Here is an 11,868-nt window from a genome sequence, read left to right on the forward strand (position 1 = left end):
CACCAACATTATCTTCATCACCATCATCATCACTGCCTTCATCATCTTTAACACTACCATCATCACAATCATCATCATCACCAACATTATCTTCATCACCACCATCATCACCATCACAATCATCATCATCACCAACATTATCTTCATCACCATCATCATCATCACTAACATTATCTTCATCACCATCATCATCATCACCAACATTATCTTCATCACCACCATCATCACCATCACAATCATCATCATCACCAACATTATCTTCATCACCATCATCATCATCACTAACATTATCTTCATCACCATCATCATCATCACCAACATTATCTTCATCACCATCATCATCATCACCAACATTATCTTCATCACCATCATCATCACTACCTTCATCATCTTTATCACTACCATCATCACCATCACAATCATCATCATCACTAACATTGTCTTCATCACCATCATCATCATCACCAACATTATCTTCATCACCATCATCATCATCACCAACATTATCTTCATCACCATCATCATCATCATCATCACTAACATTGTCTTCATCACAATCATCATCATCACCAACATTATCTTCATCACCACCATCATCACCATCACAATCATCATCATCACTAACATTGTCTTCATCACCATCATCATCATCACCAACATTATCTTCATCACCATCATCATCATCACATCACATCATCTTTTCCATAATGATCACCAACATTATCTTCATCACTGCCTTCATCATCTTTATCACTACCATCATCACCATCACAATCATCATCATCACCAACATTATCTTCATCACCATCATCATCATCATCTTTATTAATACTATTCTGAGATTTATAAACCAAACATGGGTAAACCAGGTTTACCAACGTCTAACGGCCATTTTAGCGTTCATGGCTGCTCCTACCTAAATCTAACTGCTTCATCACACCGACCGTTATGTTTAGGATTCTCCTTAAAGGAAAACATCAAATAAAGGCAACTGGACTTCTTCTCCCATCGCTGGAAGAGCTTCTGGGCTTATAAGGTCCGAGTGAGTAATTAGGTGCATTAGTCATGCGGGACGGGTGGATGAGATCATCTGTGATAAAAGACCCGATGGTGGAAGGCAGGTCACTGACTCGTCTGATTTAAACTTTAATTAATGTGTATTTATCTACAATGACTAATAAGTCATGAAGTCTGACCCAGGATCAGAACTGAAGGAGCCTTTTGGATAAAAGGTGAAGCATTTTCAGCTACAAGAGAAGAAGTCCTGATTCCTCTCAGGGTCGCCGTGTCCTGGATAAACCAGTCTCCAGCAACAACTTCAATGATTAATGATGTGTGGCTTTTCTCACTCGATGTAGTAGGGCTTTCCTGAGTCGCTGTAGGCCAGCTCCCAGTTGTCAGGCAGCTGGGTTCCTCCTCCTCCTCCTCCTCTTCTTCTTCTTCCCCCATTCTCTATCGCCTCCCGATTTCCAGCTGACGATTCCCACAATTGGCCGAGAGGCAGAGTAGTGGGCGGCGCTCCTGCTGAACCTGCTGGAAGACGGTATTTTTATTCCTCAAACACTCATCATCACCTTCATCAGCTGTTTTTATGAAGCACTTTGAACCATCACAGGGATGATCACTGAGCTGTTCACCCCTCGTACCGGACAGGCCCCCGTCCTCCTCGCTGTTGTCTCCTTCCTCCACAGCTTTTTCCAGGTTACTCAGAGACTTGCTCCTGGTCTTGAAGTTCCTCAGCAGGTTGCGATGTTCCTGATAGGTGATTGGTGGACTCTCTGGACTGATGTGGACGGGGCGGGGCGTCCCGTAATAGTTTCCTATGATGAGACAGAGTTGGGTTTTGAGGGTTTGTTACTTTTCTCGTGTTTTTTTTTTTTACTTCTTTGCTGTTTTCCTTGTTATTTGTGATGTTGTTTTTGTTAAGAGGAGGTTCAGAAGGTTCTGGGATCCCATCAGAACCACGAATACACCAACTCTAATAAAGACACTGTCCCATCCACACCACAAGGCGGAGATGACATCACAGAAGGAAATAAATGTGAGCCCAGATCAAGAGTCTCGGAAAACTCCTCCACCATGCGCCGGAGTCTGGTACAGGTCTGGGTAACCTGGTCCTGAGTCCCGGGTCCCTACGCGGTGCTTCCGGATGATGCTACAGCTCGACTGATCATAAAAAACATGCTTCTGGTTGGCTGATGGTCTTACTGGGAGGAGCAAGGTGGAGGTGAGTTATTTCCACTGATTCCAGGTCAGTGGTTATTTTTTCAGCTGATCTGGAATCACTGGTTTCAATATTAAAGAAGTGCAGTTGGAACCAGGAGGTACCGTTAGCGTTAGCTACAGGTAAGATGAGGAGTGTTTAGCACCATAACTGGACAGGTGTGAATCCTTGTGAACTACGAGGGTGCGTTTGTTTTCGTACCTTTGAACTTTCCACTCTCCAGTAAGGCTCCAGATTCCTCCAGAGAGAAAAACTCCTCGACAGACACAAAGTTGTAGTCGACACCTGAAATCTCCCCGTCCCGCGGCTGCCTGGTTGTGCCTACAGGAAGGATACGGGGATGTCAGAGAGCGGTGCCATGCGATTGGACAGGCACAGCACAGGTGGGTCCTGGCTGGAAACAGGACTTTATGTGTGGCGAAGCATCAGAGTGAAACTGGGCGGTGTGGCTCCCAGGTGCGTCTTACACGGCACGGCGCGCAGGTACAGGTTCTCCCTGATGAGCTGCTGCAGCTGGCTGTCCATGCATCCTGGAGTGAAACACTTGCTGAGGTACAACCTCAGGTCCTTACACAGAGACGAGCCTGGAGCACACAGACAGATGGTGATGTCACTCCAGCAGCTGGAACTCAGGTGTTTCTGGAGCCCACCTGTCAGATCTTACCTGGTGAGACAGTCTTGATTCTGATTGGATGAGGACAGGAGTTCAGGACTCCTCTGACATCACCAAGAGTCATCCCCAACACAGGAGTCCCTCCAATCTCCAAGATGATGTCACTCACTGTGGCTCCGCCCCCAGAAGCTGCTGTGACAAAGGGAAACTCGCCGTAGTCAGCTCCGCCTCCGACGGCCAGGCCCAGCTCACCTGAGCCATTGGCTCCACCCAGCGGAACGAAGCTCTCCTGTACCTGTAGACGACATGAAGGTGGTCAGACAGGAAGGTTTGCTCTGACTTCAGGTGTTCCAGGTCTTCTTACCTTGGAGCGCCAGTGCAGCTTCTTCACTGTAGCTTTAGACATGGTGGTGGAGCTGCAACCAGGAACGGTGACAAGTATCACATCAGACCACTCAGATCCAGCTGATGAGAAACAGGTAAACACACCTGGAACATGTTCTGACTCAGCTGTCCATCAGGCGGCTCCAGTTCTGGTTTAGAACCATTTCCTAACTAGGTGACCCAGAAAAATGGATCCAGTTTGGCGTAAAGATGCTAGAAAAGGTTTTCATGAACTAACAGAAGGTTCTGCCACACACCTGTAGTCTGGAGTCAGGTGCATGAGAAGTCTGGGCAAACCCTTCTGGTGGATTTTACACCCGTGGTACCAAATCAGAGCAGTTTCTGAACTTTATAAAAGCATTAACCGGTTCTGCTGACAGACCCTCTCAGCTGGAGGTGGACCCACACCGCTCAGCTGCTCCTAGATCTTCTGTTCAGATGCTTGCCTTTGTTTAACGACTCTGACAGACTGAACACGAGGAACTAGTTCAAACGAACAACCAATTCAGGGTTTGATGAGTTCCGTCTCTTACTCCTCTAAACAACCCTGACGGGGATTTTCTGCTCCTCCTGACCCTTCATCAGAACGCTGTTTGGTCTCTTAGCAACGGAAAATGCTCCATCGGCTTCCTGCGCCATAGCAGCTCCTCTCCTTGCTGCCTCGAGTCAGAACAGCAGATGGTGGCAGCCAGCAGGAAGTTTCTGACACACACACACACACACACACACACGTCTGTATCTTAAATATAGATGAACGTATGCAAAGGAAATCAACGAGGAAGCAAACAACAACATTTGCAATCAGAGACTTGTGAACCGGACCTGCTTCATTCTGCAGAACGTCTGAGATGTTCTGGACCAGAACGTTAGGTTATGAACATAACCGGCGTTTCCTGAGGGAGAGGAATGAGGAGAAACACCTGTAGGATGGGATACCACCTAATATATATCCCAGTGATCAGGACCCACCTGACCCAGAGAAAAAAAAAAGCCCGGTCCTCACACAGGCTGGTCTCCTGGTTCTGATGGTTCTGTTCCTGTCCAAAGACCTACCCACTGTCATCCTGTGAAAGTTCAGGATGGAGTACTGGGTCCAGGTAGACAATCGGTACTGACCACATCTAGTTTCATGATGTCATCTCTTAGGAGTAGCCATTGAAGTTCACTACAGAGGAGGTCAGAGCAGATAATCAAGAGGTAAGGCCACCAAGGAGCGGAAGAGGAGCTCTGTTAGTGAAGAAGGAGTAAGGAGAACATGAGGAGGTCTAACCTACGGAGAAGAGGCCACAAATGGCCTCCTCCCAATGCTCTACTGTAACATATGATCAAAACCGCCAGCAGGGTTCTGTCGGACCGAGGAGTCCCAGACGAGACGAGACCAAATGAGGGGATCCAATTCATCGCTGGGACCAACGCATTTCAGGGGACCTCAGCAAATCTGGGAACAGAACTTCCCAAGTCCAGCAGCACATGGAGTCCCACCAGGAGGAGGAAACTGGATGGAGCCAAACATCAGAGGTGAACACACAACACCTTCAAATAGGACATCATCACCAACCTGGTGTGAAGGTCACTTCAGCTGCAGAACTGCTTCCTCACAGAAAACCTGGTTTGGACCTAGACCGGTGTTTCCCAGCCCTGGTCCTCAGGGACCTTTGTCCTCCATGTTTTCCATGTCTCTGCTTCAGCACAGCTGATTTACACTGGCTCCTAAGGAGGCCATCAAGTGCTGCAGATACTGGTTAACCTCTCGTTTAAGACAGGTGTGTGGCAGCAGAGACACGCTGGTGTCTGAAAGGACAACATGGTAAACATGGAGGACAGTGGTCCCCGAGGACCAGGGTTGGGAACCACTGACCTAGACTATCACAAACCATGTACGTCCTGATCCGAGAGCCATGTTTAAACCAACGTGTCCCAGTCCTGCTGAAGGAGCAGACTGGTGTCAGGTCTGGAGGTGAAGCTAGTTCTGATCTGTCAGAGCCACCATGAGGGCGGTGGGACAAAAACGTCTTCTACATCCCCAAGAACTTCAAGAACCTCAGCCTGCCAATGGAGGAGCTTCACTTTGAGGAATAAGGTCCAGCAGCAGCAAGAAGTGATGGAAAAGGTCTCGGTCGGTCTGACTCTGATCTTCTCACCGTTTCAAGACCTGACTCTGGTCCTCATCAGGGCTTCGAGAAGCTGGAGATTCCCTGATCCTTAATGTGTCTGGAACGTCGGGAATGGTAAAGTTTTCTTGTCTACCCCTGAGGAAACGACTTAGCCCCCCTCTAGGGGTGTGTGTGTGTGTGTGTGTGTGTGTGTGTTACCTCTGTGGGTGAAGCTGTTGTGTCGGTGTGTGTTCAGCTGTCATGGCTTTCACTTCCTGTTCTACTTTCTCTCTCTGCTGGAGTCACTCGCCCTAAGATAAGGCTGGTCAGAGTTCAGTGTGTGTGTGTGTGTGTGTGTGTGTGTGTGTGTGTGTGTGTGTGTGTGTGTGTGTGTGTGTGTGTGTGTGTGTGTGTGTGTGTGTGTGTGTGTGTGTGTGTGTGTTTAAGGAGTGGCTAACAGAAACATGCCTTCCTCTCATTGGTCTGTAACTGGAAGTTTCAACGTAAACATCAGAAAACCAAAGGTGACGTTAGGAGGTGACGCTGTCAGCAAGGAAAGGAAACAAGGAAGCATGGGGTTTCCTAAAAAGGAAACAAGTGAGGGGGTGGAGGAACAGACAGATAGATGGATCAGATGTTCTGAAAACGTTCCATATTTTAACAAACAGGAACCAAAGGAAGCCTCTGATCTTTGTGATCCTGGTTCTGCGGGACCAGATTCAGCAGGTTTTATGGTGGTCAGTCACTTCCTGGTCCTGTAAGGACACGAAGACCCACCTGAGGACCTAATCAGATTCTTTGCCCACTTTGAGACAACCAGGCCATCAGCTGTAACACCACTTCCACCCGCCCCCGGCACCGGCACACTGAGGCTTCAGGAGCATCGAGTGAGATGTGTTCTGAGGTCCGTGAATCCCAGGAAGGCGGCAGGCGCCTGGTGGAATACGTGGAAAGGTTCTCAGAGCATGTGCTGACCAACTGACTGGAGTCTTCACTAACATCTTCAACCTTCAATCTCCAATCAGGATTGATGGAAAGTGAAATAAGGAGCAGTCCCAGAGTGTCCCTTTGGAGTGGAACAGTTGGACTCATCTCAAGGAGGGGGGTGGGGGGGGGGGGGTCAGTCGGACCACAGAGATGAGGTCAACAGACTGACTGCACGGTGTTCAGTAAACAACCTCCAACTAAACACCACAAAACTAAAGAACTTATCTTGGACTTCAGGAAGGCAGAGCGGGCCCGGCCCCACTCTACCTTCACGAGGACTGTGTGGAGGCTCACCAGGACAGCCCAGAAGATCACTGGCTGCTCTCGGCCCAGCCTACAGGACATTGCCAACTCCTGTTACCTCAGTAGAGCAGGCAATATCTTCAAGGACCATTCTCACCCCAGTAACCATCTGTTTGACCCGTTGCCGTCAGGCGGACGGTACAATTCAATTCAAGTTTATTTATAAAGCGCCAAATCACGACCAGAGTCGTCTCACGGACCTTCACACAGTAAACATCCCAATACAGGTCAGGTCATTAAGCCAATCAGTAACAAGTTTCCTATATAAGGAACCCAGCGGGTTGCATCGAGTCACTGACTCGTGTCAGAGTCTTTACAGCGATCCTCATACTAAGCAAGCATGCAGCGACAGTGGAGAGGAAAACTCCCTTTTAACAGGAAGAAATCTCCAGAGGAGGCTGGTTCAGTATAAGCAGCCATCCTCCACGACTCACTGGGGATGGAGAAGACAGAGCAGACACACACACACACACACACACACACACGCACACGCACACACACACACACACACACACACTCCACCTCCCTCTACTCCCCCACTTGGCCAGATTTAGGCTAACGTCAGATTTTAACCATAGACCCTATCACATAAAAATGTTTTAAGCCTAGTCTTGAAAGTAGACAAGGTGTCTGCCTCACGGACTAAAGGTTGGTTTATGGTTGGTTTATGCTTGACGCGTCCGCGAGGTTCGCATGGCTCCGCGCGGCGAAATTGCGTCATTTTAACAACCACGCCCCTCCACCGCGCCTCCGCACAGCCCAAAATTTCAGCACCGCGCACCTAGGGCATTTTCTAACCACGCGGATGGTCGGACGTGGAAAAACATGGCGGACCGGCAAGAACTAGCATGGCAGAGGTTCGTAAATACAGACATTTGTATGATTCAGCTCTCAGAGATCACCGTGATCAACATGTTGTTAATAATTCTTGGAGAGAAATAGCTCGCACTGTCGGAAAAGACGAGGACGCTGTTAAAAATGCTGGAATGCCATGTTGTAAACAGTAATTTCTACTTCTACTATGGTGTAGTGGTGGATGCATGCCGTAGAGCTCCATGCTGCCCCCTACAGTTTGGGAGAATATCGGCTCACCACAGAGACAAGCCGCGTGAACCATAAACGCTGCAAGTTGTGAAGCGCGTTCCATCCACGAGCCGCATCACCAAGCGGAAAGTCAATGCGTCAAGCATAAACCAAGCTTTAAGCTGGGAGCTGGTTCCACAGGAGAGGAGCCTGATAGCTAAAAGATCTGCCTCCTATCCTAATTTTAGATATTCTGGGACCCACCAGTAAACCTGCAGTCTGAGAGCGAAGTGCTCGGTTAGGAACGTATGGAACAATCAGGCCACTGATGTATGATGGAGCTTGATTATTAAGAGCTTTATATGTGAGAAGGAGGATCTTAACATCAAATCTGGGTTTAACAGGCAGCCAATGGAAGCTAAGACAGGAGAGATATGACCTGCACAGAACCTAGCTCATGCTGCTACTCTGTGTATGTTTGTACACCTTACTGTTGATTTGACATTCATATTATTTCTGTGTTATGTTTTCTATTATTTTACATTTTGAACCAAAGAAAGTGACTCCAATTTTGTTGTGCCCTGTACAATGACAATAAAGGCCATTCTATTCTATTCTATTCTATTCTATTCTATTCCGACCCACCTGACGTTACATATTTCTGACCAACTGCAAACGACCAGAGAGGTGTTCTGCTCCTGTCGGCACCAGAGGAATACAGAAATGCTCGCTTCAGGTTCTAACAGAACCAGTCTGAAAGGAGGGGGTCAAAGGTCACAGCTCACTCGGGATATTGTTAGTTTCTCTCCGTAGATGCTGAATGTTTCCGACAGCAGCTGTCGGCCTGAATCTGCAGACGCTCAGCTGACACGCACTGATGATGTCATCAGCATGCATGGAGACGGGAGAAAGTGTTTCCTCCACCCATGTCCAGAGGTTAAAGGTCGTGAGAGTACCAAAAAATGAATGCCGAGTAAAATCTCTGACCTGATAGACGCTTTACGGCCTCAGGCTGATCCCGGATCAGCAACACAGATCAGTAAAAGCAGCAGAGGGACACAGCTGATGGGAAACGAGTGTAAACAGGAAGTAAGAATCAGCTGACTGCACAGCAACCACTGCTGAAGGGATCTGAAATAGATGAAATCAGAGATTAGACACGTCCCAAGGTCCAGAGCAGGGATGAGACTTTTTGACCTTTGACCTTGACTCTAGCCAGCTTTAGGTCTTTGGGTCATGTGGAGGGTTACAGTCAAAGAAAAAACCACCAGAACCATGAGTCAGTCCCACCAGAACCATGAGTCGGTCCCATCAGAACCAGGAGTCTGTCCCATCAGAACCATGAGTCGGTCCCATCAGAACCATGAGTCGGTCCCATCAGAACCATGAGTCGGTCCCATCAGAACCAGGAATCGGTCCCACCAGAACCATGAGTCAGTCCCACCAGAACCATGAGTCAGTACCAGAACCAGGAGTCGGTCCCATCAGAACCAGGAGTCGGTCCCTTCAGAACCAGGAGTCGGTCCCACCAGAACCATGAGTCAGTCCCACCAGAACCATGAGTCAGTACCAGAACCAGGAGTCGGTCCCATCAGAACCATGAGTCGGTCCCATCAGAACCATGAGTCGGTCCCATCAGAACCAGGAATCGGTCCCTTCAGAACCAGGAGTCGGTCCCTTCAGAACCAGGAGTCGGTCCCACCAGAACCATGAGTCAGTCCCACCAGAACCATGAGTCAGTACCAGAACCAGGAGTCGGTCCCATCAGAACCAGGAGTCGGTCCCTTCAGAACCAGGAGTCGGTCCCACCAGAACCATGAGTCAGTCCCACCAGAACCATGAGTCAGTACCAGAACCAGGAGTCGGTCCCATCAGAACCAGGAGTCGGTCCCACCAGAACCAGGAGTCGGTCCCATCAGAACCAGGAGTCGGTCCCTTCAGAACCAGGAGTCGGTCCCACCAGAACCATGAGTCAGTCCCACCAGAACCATGAGTCAGTACCAGAACCAGGAGTCGGTCCCATCAGAACCAGGAGTCGGTCCCATCAGAACCATGAGTCGATCCCATCAGAACCAGGAATCGGTCCCATCAGAACCAGGAGTCGATCCCATCAGAACCAGGAGACCAGCCCCTGTCCTGTGGCTGAAGGGACTTCGGGTGTCTGACATGTTGTTGGTAGAATGGATCGGAGCTGAGACGCCTGTAGTTAGTTAATCAGAGATCACCAGGTTTGAGTCACCTGGCCATCTGATCAGCTGTTTCACTCACGGACACCACCACACATCACCTGTTTATGTCAGCGTCACGTGACCATAGCTCAGGTGGGTTCACCTTTTCACCAGCTTAGCAGAGACAGGAAGCAGTACCCTGAACGCACCGCCCCTCTCCTCTCCATGACCTCCTACTACACCTCATCACCTCCTCTTGTGGTCTCCTCCTCCTCCTCTTACTCTTGCTGTCACTCATGACAATCGGTCACAGCAGACAAAGAGCTCGCGCGCACATCCAGCTGCTGGACACACTATGGAGACACACGCAGCTGCACTCTCACAATGTTACTTTAACATGGTGACACGCGCGCGCGGTTCTGGTGATGGGGGAGGTGACCGACCCTCCGCTATCCCTGCAGCCCAGGCTGTGAGCTGCATGTGTCGGAAGGAAATCTGCTGACGGAGTCGTTTCCACCCGCAGGAGAAGTGCGCGCGACACACGGTGCCTCGTGCCACCCAAGAGAAAGGATAACAACAACAAAAAAACAAATAAACAAAGCTCTGCGTTACCTTCATATTTGCTGCCGCGTGCGGTCCGGATGCGCGCCTGTATATCGATCCTCCCTTTGCTTCAGCCGCGCGCTGCTGCGGCGTGCTTGCGCGTGCGTCCGTGTGCGATTGTCCACTGCAGGTGAAAAAATGCTAAACTGAAAGGTGGAAGACCACACGGACGCATGCGCGCGCCTGTATCTACGAGTGGAATTCTTTTTCTGAAACACTCGTGCGCGCGTGATGTCTGCAGGTAGAGCAGCAATTTTACAACTGTGTGTGTGTGTGTGTGTGTGTGTGTGTGTGTGTGTGTGTGTGTGTGTGTGTGTGTGTGTGTGTGTGTGTGTGTGTGTGTGTGTGTGTGTGTGTGTGAAGTGGCAGCAGAGAGCTCCATTCCTCTGGGCGGAGCCTAAGCGATGATGAGGAGGGTATTCAGGGTGATGAGCTGACTTCAGTGTGTGTGTGTGTGTGTGTGTGTGTGTGTGTGTGTGTGTGTGTGTGTGTGTGTGTGTGTGACTACATAATTGAAGATGATGTGACTTCATGTTCCAGAATAGGCTGCAGAAACAAGTGTGAATGGCGTGGGTATGGCAAGCCGTTTTACCCAAGAATGCACCCGTCAGTACCTTCGTTTCTGCAGTCTCTACAAGACAGTAAATATTTCAAACTTACCCAGTTACCTTTCCTTTTTCTATTAACCGGTTTAACATTTAACAGCCAGACTGGACTTTGTTTCCAGGTGCAACAACTCGACCCATCCGTTGGGTTACAGGTACGTTCCTCACCGCTAAACGGAACATTGTGGATATCTAAAATACAGAAAATTTAAAAATGAAATCACTTGTGCAAACACACCTTTTGGACATTTGTGGTTGTTCCTAATGATGATAAATAATAAATCTCCTTTTTGAGATCTGAAATGTAATTTAGACAGATATAGATCTGTGCTATAATTGAGTAAGACCAGAAATACATTTCATCTGGTATTTGTTCATGTTAGATCTGCCTAGGGACAAGTCAAATGTAGAAGAAGAAACATTTTTATGCAAGAGCTTCACAAGAACAAAAAATATATCATAATAAAAAGTTGGGGAGACAAAGATGCATAGCATCAAAAGAAGTCCCAGGAGAGGGGAGGAGTCAAAAGCCCCACCTGACATATACAGTCATACACAGACACAGTCACACACTCCCTCCCTCATGCTCGCACATACACACCCTATTCACTCTGGTCCTGGTACTGCTGCACAAGGGGTACAACCATTACCGGTTCCCAGAGTTCGACCCTTTCTCCTGGGGGTGCTGATGAGCAGGCTCCCCCGCCCAACGCTGAGCAAAGCAACGCAGAGTTGGTAGGAACAGCAGCATGAAGAGGAGGTGCGTTTAAAGGAGACCACTGAGTCCACTGATCTCAGGCTCAGGGTAGGTCCAGAGTCTGGGGGCCACAGCAGCAGATGATCTGTCACCTTTGACCTTTAGCCT

General features: G+C 48.8%; 1 protein-coding gene across 10 annotated transcripts in view; it reads right to left on the reverse strand.

Moving 5' to 3' along the window:
• Positions 1–11,438, reverse strand: part of LOC107391474 (membrane-associated guanylate kinase, WW and PDZ domain-containing protein 2) — a 53,990-nt gene extending 42,552 nt beyond the window's left edge. For 3 of the 10 annotated variants that reach the window (XM_054746243.2, XM_054746242.2, XM_070544954.1), the window contains exons 1-7: positions 5,534–6,418; positions 3,202–3,253; positions 2,889–3,132; positions 2,692–2,808; positions 2,426–2,545; positions 1,647–1,820; positions 1,350–1,533 (exon numbers count right to left, since the gene is read on the reverse strand). In XM_054746243.2, the coding sequence (XP_054602218.2) occupies positions 1,350–1,533; positions 1,647–1,820; positions 2,426–2,545; positions 2,692–2,808; positions 2,889–3,132; positions 3,202–3,253; positions 5,534–5,577 (935 nt within the window). In that variant the 5' untranslated portion in view covers positions 5,578–6,418. Of the gene's footprint in view, positions 1–1,349; positions 1,534–1,646; positions 1,821–2,425; positions 2,546–2,691; positions 2,809–2,888; positions 3,133–3,201; positions 3,303–3,326; positions 6,419–8,614; positions 8,759–10,407; positions 10,696–11,058 lie in introns of those variants that run through there. The other 7 variants (XM_070544952.1, XM_054746246.2, XM_070544951.1 and 4 more) reach the window with 7 other exon arrangements.
• Between the last annotated feature and the right edge of the window lie 430 nt (positions 11,439–11,868).

Source organism: Nothobranchius furzeri, chromosome 15 (genome assembly GCF_043380555.1).
Source record: "Nothobranchius furzeri strain GRZ-AD chromosome 15, NfurGRZ-RIMD1, whole genome shotgun sequence".
Taxonomy (NCBI): domain Eukaryota; kingdom Metazoa; phylum Chordata; class Actinopteri; order Cyprinodontiformes; family Nothobranchiidae; genus Nothobranchius; species Nothobranchius furzeri.